General features: G+C 34.7%; 1 protein-coding gene across 1 annotated transcript; it reads right to left on the bottom strand.

Annotated features, from left to right (window-relative positions):
* Nucleotides 1–10,013: 10,013 nt before the first annotated feature.
* Nucleotides 10,014–20,793, bottom strand: LOC143250441 (ubiquinone biosynthesis O-methyltransferase-like). The gene is given in 7 exon segments (XM_076500980.1): nt 10,014–10,266; nt 10,428–10,605; nt 13,452–13,694; nt 14,844–14,971; nt 14,974–15,110; nt 15,392–15,467; nt 20,636–20,793. Coding segments are annotated over 7 exon segments (1,038 nt in total). The 5' UTR covers nt 20,742–20,793; the 3' UTR covers nt 10,014–10,096.
* Between the last annotated feature and the right edge of the window lie 5,804 nt (nt 20,794–26,597).

Below are 26,597 nucleotides of genomic sequence, written 5' to 3' on the forward strand. Positions count from 1 at the left end.
GTTTGAGAAGCTGCCCAACAAGATAGCGGGGTCCAATCTCATTCCAAGATTTGAGAAGCTGTGCAGTGCCCAACAAGCGCACACATCCCTTTAGTAATTGTGATTATTTACGTGTATTATTCTTTCAAACGGCTACTAAGTTGTTATGACAAATACTTAAACTATTACGTTGTTTGGACCTAACTACTTAATAAAAGTAACTGTTAGATTTTTTCTTTTTGCCTAGGGGCGCCGTGAACCGAGAAATATTGGGATATGCTGCCATAAAGCCTTAATAGCCAGTTTTCATATAATATTTCTCTTCACGGAAACCACAACTACCGAAGCCTGCAAGATAGCTTTAGAACTTTATATCTAAGACCCAAACCCATTAATACACATCTCCAGCAACCAATTAACAACCCTTATAGAATTCACTACCATCAAAACTAACTTTATGTTGAATGACCAAAACTACCTACAAATAAATAGCCCGAGTATGAGGAATCCCGTGTCACCAGTTCTAGCCAATATTTTTATCACACAGATTGAATCTCAAGCAGTCAATTCAGCCTTACAACCATGTTAACTCGATACGCCCCAACATTAACTTCACATGTGAACAGGAAGAAAGCAATCAAGTATCATTTCTTCACCTCAAAATTAGAAGAACTGATACACAATTAAAAACAGAAATCCACATAAAAAATAACCCATACTGGATTATACATTCCCTGGGACTTAGCACATGAAACAAAACAAAAACTCAACATATTAATAAACCAAATAAACACAGCCACAAAACTATGTTCACCTGATAAAATTAACAGTGAAATTAACAAAATAAAACAACACTTCATCAACAATTTTCATTCACAAATTTCCTCTAAAAACCGTTGCAAAAATTATACACACACACATTTAAACAAACAACAAACAAACAATAATAAATCCCAAGATACAACAAACTACAACACCTTATACTGCTGCATACCATAAGTTCCCGATATCAGCGAAAAAATAACCAACATTTGGAGAAAAAAACTTATAACAAAACGCAACATTCCAGTAAACACAAAATTTATTCAAAAACCACGCACAAAACTAAGGTCTATACTATGTAAAAACTACACTGACAAACACAACACCAACATTATTTATAAAATACAATGCAACAATTGCCACGACTTCTGTATTGGAGAAACAAGCAGAAAAATGGAAACTAGATTCAAAGAACACAAAAACACCTTCATCCGTTTTTAAACACTGCAAATCAAATAAACACAACCATAGAAAACACTCAGATATCAAGTAGGGAAGCAAATATAAACAAACGCAAAATCAAAGAAGTTCTGCTTGTACAACAATTAAAACTAAAATTAAACCAATACAAAGGAACACTTTTATACCTATATAATTAATAACCTAAATATACTGCAACAACCCCGTACCTGCTTATACTCTCGTCCCTAAGACAATTATAAACTCTCTCTTTGTTAACCTGAAGGGGGCCTGGCATGGCCTAGCGCGTTAAGGCGGGCGCTTCGTACTCTGAGGGTCGCGGGTTCGCGCCCAAGTCGCGCCAAACATGCTCGCCCTCCCAGCCGTGGGGGCGTTATAATGTGACGGTCAATCCCACTATTCGTTGGTAAAAGAGTAGCCCAAGAGTGGGTGGTGGTGATGACTAGCTGCCTTCCCTCTAGTCTTACACTGCTAAATTAGGGACGGCTAGCACAGATAGCCCTCGAGTAGCTTTGTGCAAAATTCCAAAACAAACAAACAAACAAACCTGAAGGTGACCTAAGAAGGTCGAAACATTGTTCTCTGCTGTATTTTAATAACAGTTTTAATACACCAGATAACACATTTGTCTCCCATTTTTCACACCATATTGCACTTCCTTCTTCATTAGGTTTTTGTCGTCCGCTTGTGGCTATTCTTTAGTGCGAGTTTGACTGAGTAAGTTTATATTCATACTTTCTTATCAGGGACCCTTGTTCATTTACTCATTATATGGATCCTGCTTTATGGCCAGTGATGTACGACAAGTTGTACTTCAACTTAAAATGTTCACCGTACAGCCATGTTGACTTGAACTTTATTCTTTATGGCTGTGCAATATTCACTCTTGAGATGGGGTGTTCTAGACGATTGCTTCTATATGAATAAGCTCGTGATGTAATTGCTTCATAAACTTTTAAATTCCACACCATACCACCCAAGGCCTAGATAGTTACAGCAGAAAACGATAACTACCCATCCCTGCTATGCCATCATTTATTGAATAAATCAACAAGATATGCTTTTGAAAATAGGGTTTCGTAGTTACCAATCTCAGTGACATTCTTCTAGAAGTTCTCACCATTTTCCAGTTCCAAACTGCTGAAGTGGTTGACCATGGAGGCGGTCTCCTAAACGGGTTTCATACAAAGATGGCTATAACCATTCGATTGGGGCAGTGATGTTCTGTGAGTATAGATAATGCGATATCCTGCAGTATGCAATATACACTCATAGGTGAGGAGTCAAATTGCATTTAACCCTTCCATTAAGGAGTCCTCATCCTAATCCCATATGGATGTTGGTGACAAGAGGCTGGGTTTTGGATTTAGAAATAGAACCAATCAATATAAGTTCTCACAAACGTTTATTGTTGTGTATATTCTTTCCTCGGTCATACTCCTTCTCTGTTGTGGGTCACAGTAGAGTCAAGGAGGATTGTTGTGGTTTTTTTTTTTTTTTTACTGTCACGTGTCTTAATACGAGGATATTTCTTTTTGAATGGTTCTGATGAGTTTTGCTGATTTCTATTATATTGACATCAGTGGGCACCGAATTTTTTTTCTTTCCTTGTGAATTCTTCAAAAAATAAAGCTATAAAAACAGCTAATTAGTTACCAACTATACCAGGAAGGTTGAACATCAGTCTGCACCCCATTCTACACCTTTACCTCATTTTTTCATCCTGCATTCTTCGTCAGACAGACCTATATGGTAAATGCTTTTCTTTTTATTTACAAGAGATTAGACGGGTTTACTAGCTCTTCAAAGTTGGTCAAGAAGTTATGTTACGGAAACATCTACCCTAAAACACAGTTCTCTTCCACCTAGGTAAAAATGACTACTTTGTTACAAGAGAACTGTCAAGGTTTCTGTTCTAATCTGGATGGTATTAAAGCATTGATTGATTCCTATCATACCATGTGTCTTTCATTACAGGAAACTTTCCTAAAACCTGATGATACGGTCACGTTTTGGCAGGTTTTTTATACCAGAAAGGCAGGTTGTGTGAGGGGCGAGTGCATGAAAGGGTGGTGCTGCTGAATTACTCATCTGTGCCCACCTTCGATCCTCCTATAGCCATCCTTGTTTCCTTAGGTTCACTGTTGGTTGTTCTTCTATCTGTCTCATGGACTTATTATCAACCACACCTTAATGCTTTCATTGAGCAGTTGCCGTCTCCCATTTTAAATCCTGGGAGACTTTAATGGACACAATTCCCTCGGGGATGGTGCTGATATTGATAGGAGTACATTTTTCTCAGAACATAAACCTTCAACACTGGTTTTTATACTTATCTTGCCAGTCTTTTATTGCCATTTATCTATTTATTTACACCTATTCACTTTTTCTCGCTTTTCTTGGACAGTTAAAAGTGACCTACGGAGCAGTGATCATTTTCTTATCCTTCAGCTATATTCTTCTTAACAAATTCACCATCAGAATAAGGGCGTTTAGCATGAGCAATATTTCATCATATAACAAAACTAGCTTTAGTTGTTGTATCAACTTCCTTATTGAACGTTGTCAACAGTGTCTACTGACTATTTTAGCACAGTTAACTTGTTTTTCCGTAATTCTGATTTAGGTGGATAATCAGACGAAAAGTTTTTGTGATTTGTTTCATAGTGGCGTTTCAAGTTACTGGTTTTGTAATGACTGAGTAACACATTGCACATACGACACAAAGGTTTACTTCCTTTAATGGTGAATGAAAATTTTCCTCCCACTCTGGTTTAAATTTTCTGTTTTCATCTTCATACTTTCACTTCTCACAATTTGATGACGCCATCTTCCTTCACAAAATTTTTACACACATTTCCAAAAATATTAAAGTGAAAAGAAACAATAAGCTCCAACACGCACAAAAGAACCAAACTCTACAGCGCCCAGTATCACACTAACACTCCACTAATTTCACTGCCCTCAATACAGCGACACACGCGATCGCAAGCCACGCACACTAAAAATAACATTGTCAGCACCGGTTTCTATTATTTCTGATTCTCCAGTACAATTACTCTGTAATCCTTGTTGATCGCAAGCCACGTACACTAAAAGTAACATTGTCAGCACCGGTTTGTATGATTACTAATTCTCCAGTAAAATTCCTCTGTAATCCTTGTCGATTTGAAATTTCTTTAATCCCTGACTCAAATCTAGCATTAAAATTAGGATTTCTTAAATATATTTACTCACCATGAACATTAAACTTGTGTTTTAATCAAGTGGACTCTCAGTTGATGCCCGATACATAATTATAAAGCTTGAAAATTTTTTTGGTTTCCTTTTATATTAATTGTGATGCAAAAAGGAGCTCAGTCAACATATTTCCGAGTGCCGCACATTGTATGTCAAAGTGCCACGGTTTGGCCACCCCTGGCATAGGGGCTTTCCACACTTAACCAGTCCAGAGTTTGTTCACTAACTTTCATGAAATTCCTCTTTCTCTGCAGTATGTTATCAATCTTTGATCCTCACTACAGCATCCCACCTTGTGTCCTTCTTCCTCGGTGGACCATGCTTTTTCAGAATGGACAGTTTGCAATTCCTTCTTTTGTATTTTCATATATAGATACAACTGGATGATTTGGGTCTGGTATTGAGCGACATTGCTGTCCCTAATGATTAGCCTATTCTACCATGGCTTATTATCATCCACAGATGTGACCTTGAGTTATCTAAAGAAGGCCCATACTCCCAGTTAGAAGTACCATGTTCTCTTTACTGAACATTTATCAAACCATTCTTACATTCCCATTCATAAGGATGGTTTAAAATCAGGTGACTCTGTAGGTTCTGCCATGGTTTGTTGTGGTTCGGAGGTTGCTCACAGAACCCCTCTACAGTTTCTGTGTTGAGATGTATACTATTTATCTTGCCCTTGGTAAAGTAGAGGCTATGCAGTACATGAATTGTACTACTTATACTGACTTCCTTAAACCTCTACCAGTCCTGGAATCACTTCACATTAGTTCTCATCAATCAGTGATGTTTTCATCAATATTCAACAAAGCCTGACCCATTTCTCTTTATCATCTACTTCTAGTTAGTTTCTCTGGCCATGTCGGTAGTCATGAGAACGAGCTGACAGATACCACAGCTAAGACCATCTGTGATGGTGTTATCACTGTCGTGCCTGTCCCATACATGGACTACGGTTCTGCATTCAAGTCTTGGAGTGAGCAACGTGAAAACAGGCTTTTTCAGATCAAACCTTCTATTGGACTTTGGCCGTCTTGTTTCCGTAAGAATCGGAAGTTGTCCTGCCTAGGCTATGCATTTGTTGCAGTTTTTTTTTAACTCATTGTTTTCTTTTATCTGTAACTGATCCACCAATGCATGTCTTTTGTGACATTCAAATCACAATAGCCCACGTTGTACTGTGGGTTGTCCTTACGATTCTGAGGGTTTTCAACGGGTTTAGCCTTTACATTGATTGGTGTCGCAAATTTAATTTTTTAAAACTTTTTACATGCCGTTGGTCTTTTTAATTCTGTTTAAATATTTTATCTGAACTGTTTATATTCTAATTCAATATATGTTTACATTTTATAACAATTTTTAGTTTTGTATCTCAGAACAGCTGGTTCGTGTATCAAAACTTATTAAAATACAGTGAAGAACAATGTTTCGACTTTCTTAGGTAAAATTCAGGTTGTCAAAGAGAGTTTACAACTGACCATTGCCAGGCATGTCTCAGTAACGAGAGTATAAATGGGTACGGGATTGTAGGGGGAGTTGCAGTATATATTAGGTTATTAATTAGTATAGGTATAATGGTGTTCCTTTATATTGGTGTAATTTTGGTTTTAGTTGTTGTACAAGTAGGTTTTCTTTGATTTTGCATTTGTTTATATTTGTTTCCCTACTTAATATCTGGGTGTTTTCTATGGTTATGTTGTGTTTATTTGATTTGCAGTGTTCAAAAACATGCGAAGGTTTTTTTTTTTGTTCTTTGAATCTGGTTTCTATTTTCCTTTTTGGTTCTCCAATATAGAAGTCATGGCAATTATCACATTGTATTTTATAAATAATTTTGGTGTTGTGTTTGTTAGTGTAGTTTTTACATAGTATAGACCTTAGTTTTGTACCTATTTTTGAATACATTTGATGTTCACTGGAATGTTGTGTTTTGTTATACGTTTCTTCCAAATGTTGGTTATTTTTTTGCTGTTATCGGGAACTTATTGTATGCAGCAGTATGAGGTTTTGTAGTTTGTTGTATCTTGGGATTTAAATATATATATATATGTGTGTGTGTGTGTGTGAGTGTAATATTTTCCACGTTTTTTTGAGGAAATTTGTTGATGTTGATGAAGTGTTGTTTTATTTTGTTGATTTCATCATTAAATTTATTTGGTTAGCAGTTTTATGGCTGTTTATTTGGTTTGTTAGAATGTTGAGGTTTTGTTTTGTTTCATGTGCTGAGTGCCACGGAATGTATAATCCAGTATGAGTGATTTTTCTGTGGATTTCTGATACTAATTCATAACCTAACATGTAGCTGCAACACCACTTACAATCCCATACAAATTTACACTCTCGTTCCTAAGATGCACCCAGCAATGGTCAGTTGCAAACTCTCTCTTGTTTAACCTGAACAAGACCTAAGAAGGTTGAAACGTTGTTCTCTACCTTATTTTAATAAAAGTTCTAATACCTGTACCAGCCGTCTTGAGATACATTTTTAGTTTGTGGGTTTCTCATCATCACAAATAGGAGACGAATGTATTTAGTGTAGTTCACATGCCCAATAGAAGGATTTCTTCCAATGGTCAATGAAGATGAGATGTGAGGAAAAAGGTGCAAATAAGATAAAAGAAAGGAAAAAAGGTGTCTAATAGGATAAGAAACCTGGAACAAATTTGGGAGGAAGAAAACAAAGGTAAATAAGTCAAAAGTCAAACCAAATTGGTGAGGGTAAAAGGGAAAGATCCTGAACAGGGTAATACCGGCTATGAGTAAAGAGTTAAGAAAGTGTACATGAGTGGACACAGAAGTCGATCTGGATCAGGCCAGGATGTACCATGGAAGGAAGCCATATAACAATGAAGTGTATGGAGTGGACATAGAAATGTATCTGGATCAGGACAGGATTAGACATGAGAAATAGGCAAAAAGGAGAAGGTAAGCATGGTATTAAAGTGTATGTGAAATGTCAAAGAGAAATAAATGAGACCTTCGATGTTCACAAGTTAAGAGAAGAAAATACATTTTAAGGGAATGGTGAAACATGAGGTAAGTAGTTCAAATAGAAGTGAGAAAATGGATGAGTGGAATGATGAATCCAGAAGGAACACATTAACATTGCAAGGACATGGTATCAGTAAAAATGAAAGGTATGCAATGGGGCAACTCAATACTCCAAAAGCTAGGAAACCAAAGACCCCCAGTCAAAATGCCATGTGAGAAACTCTGCCACTTGAGCCACAGTCAGCAGGAGATATCCACGTGAAGGGCCAACTCTGAAACACTGTTTGTGCTGATACACCACGACTGAAGGACATACGGAATAAGCTAAAAGGAAAACAACTCGACAGGACAAAATCAGGCATGAAGATAAAGGACATGAACGGCTGGATGCAAAACTGGTAATTGAGGAAAACAAAGAAAAAAGGAAGAGAGACAAAAGAAAAAGTACTGGAGAGAAAAGCTGCAATTGTTGTAACTATGGAAACTAATGTTGAGCTGGCCCATAAGGAGTGATCAAAAGGGCTCAACATGGAGTAGTACAGATGAGAGAGATGACATGATGAAATAACTGGAAGGATGATAAACATAACGGACCTTGTGGGACAAATCCTTCCTGAAGGCATTAACAGCGAGAACCTAAGCCAAAAGAGAAATAACTTGTGTTGAAAGTATGTAGCAAATAAATCTACATGGAGATAGCCCTACAAACTTTAAAGCCACTGAAAAAACAAGACCACTCCCATCAGGTATATTTGATGAGAGTGGAAAAGACAATTTGCTATGAGATTAAAAGTACCTGGAATGTGGTGCAGGTGGAACCAATATAGTAGATACAATGTTTGAAAACAGAGAGATCTCAACTGGTTTCCACCTAGGTGATTGATAAGTGCTAGTACAGTAGAATCATTGGAATGAATCATCCCCAGAAAATGTCTGGCAAAAGGAAGGAAGTGATTCAAACCCAAATGTATCATGAAAAGCTTGAGGACATTGACATGAAAAGACCTTCTGGTTACAAATCAATGACTCAAAGCCTTAAGGTGATTGACCCATGCATCCTCAGCCCTGAAAGTATACATCTTGAAAAGTTATAAATCCAGACAAGGAAGGATGCCCACTGATGTATGGGCATTATCAAACCACCACTGCAGATCATATCTCAGGGTAGAATGAAGAGTAGTGGAAGATGACAAGCAAGGTTCACTGACAATGAAGAGCCCATTGAAGAGATCACATGTGCACAACCAATGGGGACCAGTGACTTCAATGACAACCACAATCTCAAAAGCAATAGATCTTTACAAACAGAAAGTGAGGATGCTGAGAGTGTGTGGAAAATTATCAGTTCCATGGAACAAAGTCATAGAGGAGAAAGTTGGATTCGAATGAGATGAGATAAAAACAGGTAGGGCTTGGGAATGGGAGAGATGGTCACAGCTGCTATACTACATTTCAGTTGAAACAAAGAGGCAATGATGTTGGAAAGGGTAGACTGTTGTTTACTACATTGATGGACTTGAGATTCCACAAACTCAGGGATTGTGTTAAAGATGTATTATTGGAAAAATGAGACCATACATAAATCCCAAAGAAGATGGTAAATGGATGCAAGTTAAAGTCTCATCCCAACAAAGAAGGTCCCAACAACAGAGAAGTCATGTATATAAATTGACAATGAGCCAATGTGGAGAAAAAAAAAGGAGTAAAGATGTCCCCAAGATTTTGGTGGTGGGCTTGAGAGAGGTAGAACAATACTGCAGAAGAGTAAGATAACAGTGGGAGAATTGAGCATTGGTTAAATTTACAGGAGATGTGGGTTCCACATCTCAAACAGGCAAAAAAAAAACTAACAACTGCTGGTCCAGAAAAGGACAGTCAGCAAAATAACCTTCCAAAGTAAACTGATCCAAAGCCTGTGAGAATAAAAGGCATGATAATTCTGTCACTTAACTGTGAATCAAGTTAGTCACTTTGTAACCGAAAATTGAAAATGCCCACATGAGGTCTAACTGACTCCTCAGATGGGGCACAGGAAAATAAGGAGGTGGAAATAGGTGATCGAAGTTCTTGTCTTCTTGACAAGGCTTACTTGGAAGAAAGTGTGATGTGTTCTGGACAGAAAGGTCGACTCCTGTAACGTTCAGTCCATTGCAAGGTTGACTGCACCTGAGGCCCCTGACAGAGCATTAGTCACCTGTCTGGTGTCGAAAGTGGTAACATAAACTTTGGAATTCATAATGAGGTAAAGTCAACCAATAATAAAAAAATATTAAAAAAAACAATGGACAGTAATGAACTGGGATTAAAGAGAAATGTGAAACTTTAAACAAACAAAACAAGAACACGTGTCACTCGTGTCCTCCTCCTACTGGTGGTGGAGTATACAGACACAACAACATTGGTGGTTAGCTACATGTCCCAACATTCAACATTTTGAAAGTCAAGGTACATTCTCAACAACTATGTCCAATGTACTCATTGAATAAACAGTTTGGCAGGAATATTTAATTAATTCTCATATTCTGTAATTAATTAAATTATGAAATGGAAACATATGCTTGAAAGACTGATTTGTTTTTATTGAGAATAAAGAATTTTATTTCACTATAAGTCATTGTTCTTTCTTCTAAATATCACTGATTTAAGTAAACACATTACCACGAAGATTCTCAGCATGGTGAGAATTGCTGACTGTCTCCTTCAGCTTGATGGCATGGAGGGCATAGTTGACACTGCTATCAGGAATCCACGTCCACTTGCTTGTGATTGGGTTGTAACGCATGCCATGTATCAACTGAACACGACAGTTCTCTAGTAAAGAGACCATCAAAAATAAGTATTATACAATTAACATTACATCAGAACAACAGATTTTATATGGTATCACTTTAAACTATTCCTGGTAAAAAGCAGACCATAACAAATATACAGTTATAAAATTGTTTAAAATGTCATAACAATAGTGATCTTACTTGACAACAGTTTCTTACTTAACTCTAGTTGTTCTTGCAGATCTGCTGGTGGAACAAACTTGCTCCATTCATGTGTTCCTTTTGGAACTATCCTCAAACCCCATTCAGCAATGCAAATGGCTAAAACATATGACAACCATGTCCTGTTGACAGTCGTAAGAAACAAAGAACCTCCCTTCTGAAACCATACAACAGTAAATCAATAACTCAAACACTGTGCTCGACTAAAGTAAGCAGTAATACACACAGTACGAACAACAAGCAACTTCAGTTTACTAACCCTGGTTACATATAGAAGTTCATACTTCTGTAAAGACCAATCCCTGACTTAACCTACAGTTGCCTATACCTGTCCAGAGTCTTGGACAGTATATATAATGTTGTAGAGACAAACCTCTAACTTAACCTACAGCTCCCTATACCTGTCCAAAGTCCTGAACTGTGTATATAATGTTGTAGAGACCAACCCCTGACTTAACCTACAGCTGCCTATACCTGTCCAAGTCCTGGACTGTACATATAATGTTGTAGAGACCAACCCCTGACTTAACCTACAGATGTCTATACCTGTCCCAAGTCCTGGACTGTACATATAATGTTGTAGAGACCAACCCCTGACTTAACCTACAGCTGTCTATACCTGTCCAAAGTCCTGAACTGTATATATAATGTTGTAGAGACCAACCCCTGACTTAATCTACAGCTGCCTATACCTGTCCAAAGTCCTGAACTGTATATATATTGTTGTAGAGACCAACCCCTGACTTAACCTACAGCTGTCTATACCTGTCCAATGTCCTGGACTGTACATATAATGTTGTAGAGACCAACCCCTGACTTAACCTACAGCTGTCTATACCTGTCCCAAGTCCTGGACTGCAGATAGAAAGTTTTTAGGTATGATGTTGTATAATGTAATAAATCTACATATGTTTATACCTAACATAGGTCCTACCTGGGCTGTATATTTACCTCTTCTCTCTATTACTAAACATTTTCAACAGAGTACTAGACTTTTATACCCCTTCATTTCTGTTCTACTACAGCAGCATGTGCTGATCATGTGATTACTCTCTAATCATGTTGTACCACTTATATTAGCACAGATTGCTTCCTATACTACTGCACCACTATTCTCACTATGAAGAACTGGTAGATACAGGCCAGAAACTTCAGTTAGTAGGAAGGTTAGGAAGTACCTACAACAAATAAATTTTCAGTGTTAGAAATAGTTAACTTTGAAAACAGATCTACCTCTTCTTATCCAAAGTCAGAATCCCACACTACAAAAGCAAAGGGGCAAACATAATAAAACAAGTAAAGAACCAGCAAGATAAAATGGGTGTGGTACAGTTGTAAAAAAAAGCACACCTCTGTGGTGTAACAGTAATTCCCAAAAATGTATGCTTTTTGTCTAGTAACAAACAATAAACACATGGGGCTGAACTTAATAGACAGGCACAATGTTATGTAATAGAGATTCTACCTATGGACAACAGGTAGTATGTAAAGTGTCCACATGTGTAACAAACATGAGCATGTGATGCACTTGGTCAGATTTGAAGTTAGGGCTAAAGGATCTTAAATGTATGTGAATAGGCAAGACATAGCCCATAGGAGCAAACACATTCCAGGGGAAGCAACTTAGGATACATTACATTATGTCAAGTGTGGTCCACTTGACTAGTAGTAAAGAAACAGGAACTTAGAAACAAAACAAAGGAACCAACCAATCTCTAAATACGAGTTTTAACTAAATTAACCTCGATGGTGAAAGAAGTACAATATCTAATCTACCCAACATGAATAACTGAAACTATAAATTGCAGAAATTAGTCCCTCCACACAAAGCCAATAAACATAGGTATAACTATAAATAGTGATAAATAGAAGCTGAAAAACTTACAAGTTTCCTGGGAAATGAATGATATCTATCACCGTAGATTACTTGGAGGTGCAGTAACAGGCGGAAAGTGCTGCAGAAAGAATTTCTACACAATAGTTACATCCATCTTTACAAAATTTATAAGGTGAAATGAAACACTGTCAGCAGAACATATGACATGAATTAAATCATTCACAAGTTTGTTTGTTTTAATGATCACCAAAACTGTAGAAAATGTTAACAAAAACAATAATAACTGTATTTCTACAGATACAAAAGGTGAACAATAATGTTTTCATTTATTTACTGACAGAATTTCATTATATTTAAAACATAGGCAGCACAACTAAAGCACTAATTCCTAGCCATTTGCCACATGTAGCAAGTGGTGATAATGTTGAACACAATGGAACTCAACCCTGGACTTCTCCAGCAGACATCGATGACTCTGAGATCTGGGAACTTGTGTAATAATCATTGTCTACTAATGTGGAAATTTCTTCATCTGCCATATTAAATATCAAATTAATACAAACAAAGTAGAATCAGAAAAAGAAACATTTCTAAAACTAAAAAGAAACAAATAATTGAAATCAAATATAATAAATCAAAATTTGAAACTGATCTAAAGTAGAGTTCAAGCACAATCAATATCTTTTAGTAACATGAAAAGATGTTAAAACATGTCTATACACTATAGAATAAAATGTCAATAGATAATCTGATGAGCAAGGTACAATGATAGAGGAAGCTGTATGTACAAATAAAGAGGCACAAAAATGAAAACTTATGCCCTGTTGAAAAGTGTTAGCAATACTGAAAAGGCAAATCAAGGTAGAGATAGCTTTTTAAGACAAGAGATAGTACTTACAGACAATGACAGAAGTCCTCTACTGTATGAAGTGGTTAGGTACAATATTTTAAAGTTTAATAAAGAGCAACTGCTGACTATAAACACAGTTGTCTTAATCTGACACACTGTGTACTTACTGTGTAGATTTAAAATCATTAAATATAATATTTTATAGTGTAGTAAAGACCAATTACTGATTATAAACACGTCTGTCTTAATCTGACACACTGTCTGTGGACTGTGTAGATTTAGAAAGTTTCATACAATATTATATAGAAAAACAAACCTTGACTAAATCTACAGCTGAACTAATAAAAAATTCCACGTTGTCAACATGTTCAACCACTTCACTTGCTACTACTGCATCATAATAAGATGGCTGATTTCGAACCTGTTCTTCCACACTAGACACCAAGTAAGTAATCTGACCACTAATCTGAGGATCTTGAGCACAGTGTTGCTTAGCAACTTCAATATTCTCTACAACTGGATCAATTCCCGTGACATTTGCACCTAGTCTTGCTAAGGGCTAACAAGAATCAGGAGAAACAATGTTTGATATAAAATAGTCTCTTTGAGTAAACATTCTTGGAAAATTGAGGTTATACCACAGACAAAAAATATCCAATGTAATCTCATTTTACTCTAAATATATATACAAAATGGTTTCAACTAGCACATGACTAACTGCACACCTACAATATCTACACTCTTTGTTGGCAGATCTTTTATAACAAAAGCAAATTCACTTTCAATATCATCACAAATAAGATATGCTCTAAACACATGTTTTTTGGAACAATTACATCAGTTTTAATAATGTTTGCAATAACTGTTATAACCTAATTAATAAAAAAATTTTCATTTGGAAAATTTTGTTTTAAAATAAATACATATTTTAATTTGATTTAAAATTTTGAAGCCATTTTTTTCTCAAACCAAATTGAAATATATTTCTGGTCATTAATGGTACAAAATTAAGTTTAACTTGAAACAATTTTATACTCGGTGAGACAAAAACAACAGGACTAACATATGCACATTAATAAAGTAACTTAACACTTGACTGAAATACTGCTCTACACCTTATCATGATATCTAAAGGTCCTTCTTGATTAAAGTGGTATTGTTTATTGTTTTTGAAAGTTCCTTTGTTTTTGCCTTGACTCCTAATCTGAGGGTCACAAATTTGAATCTCTGTCACACCAAACATGCTTGCCCTTGCAGCAATGTGGGTGTTACAGTGTGATGGTAAATACCACTATTCTTTGGTAAAAGATTAGCCCAAGAGTTGGCAGTGGATTGTGATGACCAGCTGCCTTCCCTCTAGTCTTACACTGCTAAAATAGGGATAGCTAATAACATAGGCCTTGTGTAGCTTTGTGCAAAACCCAAAACAAACCAAACAAACCTTTATTTTTGGACAAAACATCCACTTACAACTGAAATTAAAGCAGTATTTTTACTGATTTTGAAGTTTCTCTGCTTTGAAATAAAACATATCTACAACTCAAACTCAAGCCAGTTAAATTTCCATAGAAATTTCATTTTTTTCAATCACAACTTCTTTTAAACTAAGTATTTTAAAGTGACAACTACTTCCCCCCCCCATTCTCTCTTGGGTTATCTTTTGTATTCATGTCTCAAAGGAAAAAAATCAAATAGATTCCGGTCTCACCTCACACAGTAGTCCACCTCCACAACCGATATCCAATATTTTCAAACCATCTAAAGGCCTTGGTCCCAGTGTAGCTTCTGAAGAGGCAATACTTGTGCGTTTCAATCCATCTCTAATGAGTGAAATGCTAACGAGTTCATACGCCGGAGTACAGCAAAATCTCCTCGTGAATCCCACCACTTCTGTGATAATGATCTGAACTTATGAAGCTCTTCTGGATTTATGGTGCTTTTCATCTGTCTTGTATAACTGGTTGTACTCAACTTCCTGAAACACAGAGCACAAGCTTCATTGGAAATCTCAATCACAGATACTCTCCGACAAGAGAGCGGGTCCAAACCTTCAGTCTTATTCAATAAAAACAAACTAGACTTATTCTGAGACAGGAGTCTCATTTTATACATTAATATAAAAGTTGCTAATCTTAATCATTAAAACCAAATTGTCTTTCAATAACAAACACACGTAATAACCTTGCCATCCGGCAGCACCGACACACAACAGTCAGTATACTTTTGTGTCTTTCAATAACAAACACACGTACTAACCTTGCCATCCGGCAGCACCGACTCACAACAGTCAGTATACTTCTGGCACTTGTTTGAAGAAACTTCATCTGCATATCTTTAAGTTAGAAAAAATTTATTTGACTAATTGCACATTTTTTACATTTTACTTTCAGATTAATCTGAAAAAAATATAAACTGACAAATAAAAAAAAAAGATACCCATTACATAACAAATTAAAGTCATCATCTTTAACTCTTAAAATATAACTACAGAAGAACATCTACTACACATTAGAAACATTACTGGATAACTATTGAAATTTAAATCAATTAATCCTTTCGCTATGGCTTGGTAAAAAATACACGAGTTTGTCCTTTAAACTTGCACATTTAGTATTTCTACTATACCTTTTGATACAACAAGTGTATCTTCACTAAACTTGGCAGACTTTAGTGAAGATTACAAATATGTGATATACAAAAATCATATTTTTTAAATGAAATATTTTACTTAAGATTCTTGTGAAAATAGTTTGTTTCATTACCAGTCTAAGTGTAAAGTGATTTCATCTGTGAAAATAGTTTGTTTCATTACCAGTCTAAGTGTAAAGTCATTTCATCTTATAATTAAAAAATAAACTATTCTTAGTCCTCAAAATATCAAACATTATTTGTGTTATCTGTAAATTTGATCAATACATTTCAAATGTTTGTTTTCAGTAAGACATTATATTTTATTTTCTATACTAATTATGTGGAGTCTCCCACTTGACTGACCTCACATAGTTAGTGTAGAAAATAAAATATGAATTATGTTTTTTTCATGCTAGAAAGACTACATATTATAACAACCAAATAAAAATACTTAGTGTAAGTAGCTTCAGTCTCATAATGCTATATATGTATTATTATTATTATGATATTGACCTGCCAGTCATGCCTACCTAACATTACACAACTTGGATTGATGCAATGCATGTGACATCAGGTCACCTATCCAGTAATTTTTGAAACTGACCTTCAGTCTTCCCTGTCTTGGCTGTGCTTTAGTGGACTAGTATTTGGTAATATACAGTCACATTTCAATTATTATACATTACATATATATGTATAGATTATTAGTGCTAAGAAATAAATTATTAAACTTATTTTTCTTAAAATATAGAAGAGTAAAGCAAACAATTCTCTTCTCACTACAAGCTTTGTACATGGTTGTTGCTGGACATTGGCTGCTAAACCTTTTAAAATGTTGCACATGGAGGATATCAAACAAATTATTTTAAGTTTTTTTATACTTGTACAATTGAATAACCAAAAAATCATAAATAACTACAGTAATACTGTGGAATTCCACAACAATGTATTAAGTTTAGTAACTAAGATTTATTTAGATTTTTTAAAGAAATAAAACTTCGAGCAGACTAATGATACAACCTGTCTTATTGATATCTTGGATTGAAAGAACGTGGTAGTCTTTTCACAGATTAAAATGACCTGAGAAAACCATTCTTGGAATATTCTAAACTATTGATTGGCTATTCTCTTGTCATATACTTTAGTATGAGTAAATAAGCTGTTTCCAAAAATGTTATAGTTACTGATTTACGTATTCATGTTCCACAATTACTAATCTCACAAATTATTTATTATGTATATAATAGTTTTTATGTTCTTAAATTGTCGAAGGATTATCAGCTAATGTTTTCAAGTGAAATTTCTCTGTTGTTCTTGATGAAATTTGTTACTGATTTATGTATTCATGTTCTAGAGTTACTACTCCCACAAATTATTTATTTATGTATTTATTCTTTTTGTTTTAATTCCAGGGTGCAACACAGCTCCAGCATCTGGTAGTAGACCAACATACTACTTATGAACACAACACTAGTATTAGTGACTTCCAAGATTGTCTGGCAGAAGTGTTGAGAGAAAATTTAAAAAAACAAACTAGCCAAAAATGTAAAATTCAGCATCATTATTGATGAAAGTACAGACATTTCAGTAAACCAGAACCTTGTCAGCTACATCCGTGTATTAGAGATGGATCAGTTCGTACAGTAACACCACAGACCTATTTCCTTGGAATCTGTGAACTTTACAAAGCTAATGCTGAGAACATTTTTACAAAAGTCATTAGTATGTTATCAGAGAAGGGTATTGAAGTGAAAAAATTGTGTAGTGTCAGCTCTGATGATGCTGCTGTGATGGTTGGGTCAAAGTCTGGGGTTGTTACTAGACTAAAGCAATTTGTACCAGGTGTCCTAGCCACACACTGTATCGCACACAGGCTAGCTTTGAGTTGTGCCACAGGAGCTGACAGCATACCATATCTTGTCAAGTACCAGGATATTATGAATTCCATCTTTAAGTTTTTTTAAGTACTGCCAAAAAATATGGCAACTTTGACTGCAGTGCAGAGCATTATCAATGCAGAAGAAAAGAGGTTTAAAGAGATCTTTCACACCATGTGGTTACGTTTTGAAGGTGCAGTAAATGCACTGCTTTCCAACTATTCCAGCTTTGTGTCTGTATTTATGGAATAGACCTCTGGTAAAGCTCTTAGCTTGTATAAACCCATCACTTCATTCAAATTTCTGTATGTGTCACATTACTTGGCTGATTGTTTGAAGCCATTAGCCATTTTGTCAAAAAACATTTCAGAGGAAAAATCTTCACCCACTGCTTGCTTCAACTACTGAGTGTCTGGAGGAAATGAAACAAAACAAATCTGGTGAAATGCTGTCCAAATTTCTGAACGAGGTGCCAGCTGAGCCCCAGTTAGATTCAGATGGACTGTACACTTTTCAGTTTGGGGGGCATACCATAAGAGACAGTGCAGTTCAAAGGTCTGAGGCAAAAAACATATGTGATAAGCTCACAAAAAATATGATAAGAAGTCTGAATGACAGGTTTTCAGATAATGATGATGCAGCTATTTTGACTTCCCTCACAAATTTCTTCAACTCACTGCTCAAAGACACAGACATTTCAGCAGACATTGACACAATCAATGATTATTTGTCAACCTTTGGCCACGAGGCAACAAAACAAGAATTGAAATCATTTTCAAAATTTACTAGATCTACTTTTGAAAGTGAAAGCAAGTCTGTAAAAGACATTAAAAGTTTCTACAGTAAAATACAGAGTCTTTTCCTGCAAGTGCAGAACTGACAGAGAGACTACTAGTAGCTCCAGTTTCAACAGCTGATTGTGAGAGGTTTTAGTAAGCAGAATTTGATAAAAACGTGTCTGAGAAATTCAATGAGTACTAGAAACCTGGAAAATATCATGTGTCTGTCAATAGATGGTCCAAACACTGGAAATTTTGATTTTAAACGTGCCTTTAAGATCTGGAGAACAAAAAAAGAACAGACATATTCTAATGTAATCATTGAAACAAAGGCACCAGTTATAACTGTAAATGAGTTGTAAGGCACAACAAAATGACATGCTTCAAGGCATGTATATATTTTTTCATTTTGTCATGAATTTGTGTTCAGATTTTCAGCATGAATGTTACTAAAACTTGTCAAGTTTAGTTTGGTGATGATATATATTTTATTAAGAGAGAAATTAGAGAAAAACTTCTCCCTGGTTTGCAAGTCTAGAGTGACCCCTGTTTAGCAGCATGTAATAACAGTTACTTTTAATTTAGTGACTCGTCTTCCCATGTCCTTATTGTAATGATTTGTGTGTGAAAAACATTGAACTTTGTGACTGTGAAACTGTTGTTTTATAATAAATTTGATAAATGATAAAACCATTGAAATAAAATGTATGATAAGAACTTAGTTGTCATTTATTCTTTAACTGTCTTATCATATGTGACTGGCTGGAGGGTTGGATATGGATCAAACCTGGCTAAAATTGGCTACCAAAAAAATCATTTGGCTAATAGCCTGGATACAGAAAAATTTAGTCCAGGGTAAGCCCTGAATATGTGTTGGTTACTGACGAGACTTTGTTACATGGTCCAGGATTATTAGACATTTCCTGCTGGAACTCATCGTCCCAACAGCTCAGCTTGTGAAGCAACAGTCTCAGAGCAGTAATGTAAGATACAAGTCTTTGATACTAGATTTCTGTTAGTATAGGTATTATTTCTACCAAAATTAACTGTTACAATATTATACGTGTTATGATGTTAAGAATGAGATAATGCATCAGGTTCTTTGACACATTTCATCAAGGACACCAACAGCATCAGTAATGTGGTAAGATTGTGAATAATAAAAACAGATTTACAGGGACTTGGAATATTTGATGCTTTCTACTCTCACTGTAAATAACGTTATTGGCTATTTTATTTGATGGGGAAACTTTGGATAGTGTTTATGGGGACAAGGGGTCTGATAATAGTTAATACATATGAGGACAAGTTAGAGAATAAGGGTATTTTATAGTTAGCAGTAATCAAATACACACATTTAAATGTTCTGTAGTACATATATTAAGTACAACCGAAAGATGTCATTCATTTTAAACTAGGTAATGGTTAGACCTCATTAGAATTCATTGTTCAATTTTGATCACCTTGTTACAGAAAAGTATTCATGTGTTGGAAAAGGTTCAGGGAGCATTATGGTATGTCAGATTTTTGAAGGGTTGTGTTCATATGGAGATTAGAAAATAAACATTTTGGCAAAACAAGAAGAAGGACTTTAGTGTCACTCTTCAGGTTCTAAAGATTTTTGAAATTTAAGTACAGTCGACATTGCCATAGCAAAGACACTACGTAAACAGTATGACAAATATATGAAACTTCAAGAAATGAGAACATTACGAGAAAAAAACAGCTCGTTAAGACGCAGCTTCTTTTTTTCTAATATTATAATACTGAAACACTTATCATGTAGTCATGATTTCGATTATCTTATTTACTACTACTAGCAGCAAGTCAGTAACAGAGATAGTTAAATTCAAGTCTGTAATAGAATATGACCTATCTCTTAGGAGATGAAACTAGTCTAGCATTTCAGAACCCATTGTGGTGTACATTGTACGATAACTGAATAATAAATATACGTATTATATATAACAAATCAATACAAGGTAGCGAACTTTTATACCTTTTAAACATAAAACTTGAATAACAGAAATACTAAAACCAAGATATAAAAATACACAACATAACAAACTAGTAAATCGCTTTTAAATAATTAAATCCAAACTTACAACATAAAAGAAACAAGTTTAAGAAATAAATATTAAGGTTGAAATTCTTAATCCCAAACAAACCAATAACGACACATTAACATTATTTCGTTAATCAGTGCACCTCACCCCTTCTTATTTCTGTTAACGTCTCCTTATTACTGTCGATGTGCAATCTATATGTTGCTTCTATATTTTTTTTTCGCTTGCCACCTCTTGAGCGAGAATTATGCATAAAATAATACGCAGATTAGCGTGAAGCTCACCCGTTTAACAAATTGTAGTAACATTGAACTGAAATTTGCATTATTGAGTAAAAACATAAAGTCGATAAATGACATTTTAATCAAACTAAGTAATTTTTAAATGTTAAGTGTCATAAGGAAAACAACGAGTAATTTGAAATAAATAAAGTATGAAATAATATCAGAGTATTTATTTAATTGAGACTAATGAATATTATGGAAGAAACGAAAGGTGTGTTTTTTATTTAAATTTGTTTATGATTTTTCTTTGCTACAGCTTTATCCCTATTTAATATGCACTTTTAAAACTATTTAGATTATGTGTTAAACGTTTAAACGAAATTTGAAACTTTACATCAGAGGCCCACTGTATAACATCGAAAAATGTATTCGACGAAATGTCATAATATTATTCGTATACTTAAATTAATTAAGGTTACTACGTGATGGAGTAAAACAGACTTAAAACCTCGTAGAAATATGTAATTATTTAATTCTCTAGAGGAGCTTCTCACTGACCAAAATATCTCCTTTCTCCATTTGTAGAGCCCTATCACAGTAAGCTCTCAGTGCACAATCCATGTAGCATGGCGCAACCTTAATTCAAAATCAACGTCGCAAGGAGACTACCAGCCAACAGCAAACACTTTTATGTTTTATTTCATTATTATGAGCTCTTGTATTCATATATACACACATACTTCCACACGTATATGTCTATATACATGTGTATATAGTATCACTCTGAGTCTTTCTGGGACATTCACCAGACTTACAGTGTAAAAATTAAATAAGAAAAGAGTTAATAAACATCCTTGTGGTAAGCCAAAATTAATGAGAACAGTACTCATCTCGGGGATCTTTGTGGCAAGCCAGCATTGAAGACAACAGTAATCAGCAGGAATATTTGCGACAAACAGGAGGTGATTTCAGTAATTTCAGATCTTGATTCCACAAATTTCAAGTGAAAGCACCTGGTATCCAGCATAGTCAGTATCCAACATGTGACAATTCTCAAAATTTCCAAAACTTTTAATTACGAAAATGCCAATAACACATTCTCAACTGTAGGGATCTTCAAGGTAAACAGAGAGTGCTGTAATTTCTGGCACGCACTATGGGTAAATGAGCCTGACTACCTTGACGTTGTGGATCTCTTTAGTTTTCTAAATACCGTATTTCCCAACGTCCAAGTCTCTATTTTTTGGCAAAATAAATCTCCAACATTTACCCTGCGTCTTCCAGGCCGAATATTACATTGCTCATTTACCTAAACCTAAGCCTAGAGTAAGCGTTTTGATGCTATAAACTTAAAGTAATCAATCCCCTCTATATGAGCCAGAATGAAATATATGTTACTTAGTATTAAATAACAAATAAATGCAAGTTGGCATACAAACTTTGTTACAGACATCACCAACCAGGATTACAACAATACAAATTTTCTAATACAAGTTTCAAACAGACTTTCTTAAAGACATCAGGATTACAACAATATTACAATTTTGTACTACAAGTTTACAAACAAACTTTCTCACAGACATGACTCACCAGGATTACAAGAATGATACGATTTCATAATAGAAGTTTACAAACCGACTTTCTCAGACACATATGTCATAAGGATTACAACAATACTATAATATTGTAATACAGGTTTACAAACACACTTTTTTACAGACATTCGTCATCAGGATTACAATAATACTATAATTATGTAATACAAATTAACGAACTTTCTTACAGACATCGCCCGGTGTCCGAATCGTAACCTGAGGGTCGCGGGTTCAAATCCCAGTTGCACCAAACATGCTCGCCCTTTCAGCCGTGGGGGCATTATAATGTAACAGTCAATCCCACTATTTTATGACCCCCGCTAGTACAGCGGTAAGTCTACGGATTTACAACGTTAAAATCAGGGGTTCGATTCCCCTCGGTGGGCACAGCAAATAGCCCGATGTGGCTTCGCTATAAGAAAAACACACTTACAGACATCCCTCGTCAAAATTACAATAATGCTATAATTTTGTAATACAAATTTACAGTCAAACTTTTTTACAGACATTCGTCACCGCCCGGCATGGCCAGGTGGGTTAAGGCGGTCGACTCGTAATCTGAGGGTCGCGGGTTCGATTCCCGTCGCACCAAACATGCTCGCCCTTTCAGCCGTGGGGCGTTATAATAATAGTCCTTGTGTAGCTTTACGCGAAAATCAAAAACAAACATTCGTCGTCAGGATTACAAGAATACTATAATTTTGTAATACAAACTGACATTCGTCACCAGGATTACTACATTGTTAATTTTATTTTATACAGGTTTAGAAACAGATTTTCTTACAGTCACCAGGATTACAACAGTTATAATTTTTTTATACAAGTTGAGCTATATTTCCTATTATTTGTAATACAACTCTGAATTAAAGCTTAAATGTCTATATGTATCTACTATGACTTTGTGAACCTATGTTTTTTTAACAGAATGAATGAGCTGAGAAATGTTCTCCATTACTTCTATTACAGCTTTAAAATAATGTTTTCATTTACGTCTTTAACTATTGATGATTCAGTTTTAAACTCCTTTATTTAAAACAACATGGTACATTGAAATTACATTCATTTTCACCCAACTACCTGGTACTTATGATTACCACTTTCTAGTGTAATTCTTCCTGAAACTGTTACTTATTCTATAGTGTAATTCTTGCTGAAACTGATTCTAATTTTCTAGTGTAAATCATCCTCAAACTGATACCAATTATATACTGTAGTTCTTTCTGAAATTCATACGTATTTTCTAGTGCATTTCTTATTGAAACTGATATCTCTTTTCATGTGCAATTCTTCGGTGAAACTATCTATTTTCTAGTTTCATTCTTCCAGAAAATGATACCTGTCTTTTAGAGTAATTCTTCCTGAAAATGATGTCTATTTTCTGAAGTAATTCTTCCTGAAACTCAACCTGTTTTCTACTGTAATTTTTCCTATTACTGATAGCTATTTTCAAGTATAACACTTGCTCAAAGTGATACCTATTTTCTAGCGTAATTCTCGCAGAAACCGAACCTGTTTCTAGTTAAAGTTATATGAGTTAAGGATAAATGAAACCAAAACTGTTAAAATATTCTGAGATTTGGTGTTTGTTGTACACAAGTTAAAGATAAATTAAACTACGACTGTTGAAATGTTGTGAGATTTGGTGTTTGTTGTACACAAGTTAATGATAAATTACACCACGACTGTTAAAATGTTGAGATTTGGTGTTTGTTGTACACAAGTTAAAGATAAATTAAACCACGACTGTTAAAATGTTGTGAGATTTGGTGTTTGTTGTACACAAGTTAAAGATAAATTAAACCACGACTGTTAAAATGTTGTGAGATTTGGTGTTTGTTGTACACAAGTTAATGATAAATTACACCACGACTGTTAAAATGTTGAGATTTGGTGTTTGTTGTACACAAGTAAAAGATAAATTAAACCACAACTGCTAAAATGTTGCAAGATTTGGTGTTTGTTGTACACAAGTAAAGATAAATTAAAAACAATGATATTCCTGAGATTAAAAACCACATCTGGATATATATGTACAATAATAATTTGAAACATCATTATTTTTCTAATCCACCCTCACACTAACAGGACTATCAGTTTCTGCAAACAGATAACAAAATAATAACACATGCTTTTTTAATAATTAACAAAATCAGAGTAAATTTCAGCACAATAACGCTTATATGTAGTAAATTCTTTTTAACTTCACAGTACTACTTATTATAGAAATGTATCACAGTTTGTGACACAAGTACATACCTGTCAAAATTAGGTTGTCCCTAACTTAGTATTGTAATTGAATAAAACACTTTTCACAGTCCAATAATTCTGTTTCTATATGATGTTGATGACAACTTCAAACTACCTTGAAACTCTAATCACATTTTACTAATCTCTTTTTTTTATTCATTGTTTGATAATTTCAATGTGAACTGAAAAGTTCCTTTATAAACAGAACTTTGTCCATGAACTGACAAGTTCCTTTTAACAGAACTTTGTCTATGAACTGAAAAGTTCATTTTAAAGAGAACTTTGTCTATGAACTGAAAAGTTCCTTTATAACAGAACTTTGTCTATGAACTGAAAAGTTCCTTTATAACAGAACTTTGTCCATGAACTGAGAAGTTCCTTTATAACAGAACTTTGTCTATGAACTGAAAAGTTCCTTTATAACAGAACTTTGTCCATGAACTGAGAAGTTCCTTTATAACAGAACTTTGTCTATGAACTGACAAGTTCCTTTATAACAGAACTTTGTCTATGATTTGACAAGCTCCTTTATAATAGAACTTTGTCTATGAACTGACAAGTTCCTTTATAACAGAACTTTGTCTATGATTTGACAAGCTCCTTTATAATAGAACTTTGTCTATGAACTGACAAGTTCCTTTATAACAGAACTTTGTCTATGATTTGACAAGCTCCTTTATAATAGAACTTTGTCTGTGATTTGACAAGTTCCTTTATAACAGAACTTTGTCTATGATTTGACAAGCTCCTTTATAATAGAACTTTGTCTATGAACTGACAAGTTCCTTTATAACAGAACTTTGTCTATGATTTGACAAGCTCCTTTATAATAGAACTTTGTCTATGAACTGACAAGTTCCTTTATAACAGAACTTTGTCTATGATTTGACAAGCTCCTTTCAAAAGAACTTTGTCTATGAACTGAAAAGTTCCTTTTCAACAGGACATTGACCATGATCTGACAAATTCCTTTTTAATAGAACTCAATATACAAACTGACAAGTTTCTTTTTAACTGAAATTTCTCTGACCAATAAGTTCCTTTTCAACAGGATTTAGTCTATGAACTAAGACGTTCATTTCTAACAGAACTTTGTCTATGAACTGACAACTTCCTTTTCAACAGGACATTGACCATGATCTGACAAATTCCTTTTTAATAGAACTCAATATACAAACTGACAAGTTTCTTTTTAACTGAAATTTCTCTATGACCAATAAGTTCCTTTCCAACAGGATTTAGTCTATGAACTAAGACATTCATTTCTAACAGAACTTTGTCTATGAACTGACAAGTTCATTTTCAATAAGATTTCTCTATGAATTGACAAGTTCCTTATTAACAACACTTTGTCTATGAACTGTTTTCTGCTTCTAATTACTAATTTCATTAGACTTAATTTTACTTTGGTGGTACATTGGATAATTTTCCATTTTTTATGGTCCCATGATTATACTCTAATATTTCATCTATATAATTCACATAGCTACATTTGAAAGTGAGCTATATTTCCTATTCTTTGTGATACAACTCTGAATCAAAGCTTGAATGTCTAGATATCCCCATTTCAATCCATGTTCTCTCTTCTTTGTAATACAACTCTGAATCAAAGCTACAATGTCTAGATATCCCCACTTCAATCTATGTTCTCTCTTCTTTGTAATACAACTCTGAATCAAACCTTAAATGTCCAGATATCTTCATTCTAAGCTATGCTTTCTATTCTTTGTAATACAACTCTGAATCAAAGCACTTCAATGTCTAGATATCCTCACTTCAATCTATGTTCTCTCTTCTTTGTAATACAACTCTGAATCAAACCTTGAATGTCCAGATATCTTCATTTTAAGCTGTGCTCTCTATTCTTTGTGAGAAAACTCTGAATCAAAGATTGAATGTCTAGATATCTGAACTTTAAGCTATGTTCTTTCTTCTTTGTGGTTCAACTCCGAATCAAAGCTTGAATGTCTAGATTAATCTACTATGAGTTTGTGAGCATATGCGTTTTTTAACATTACATATGAGCTACGAAAGGTTGTCTGT

This window comes from Tachypleus tridentatus, chromosome 5 (assembly GCF_004210375.1).
Source record: "Tachypleus tridentatus isolate NWPU-2018 chromosome 5, ASM421037v1, whole genome shotgun sequence".
NCBI classification, from domain to species: domain Eukaryota; kingdom Metazoa; phylum Arthropoda; class Merostomata; order Xiphosura; family Limulidae; genus Tachypleus; species Tachypleus tridentatus.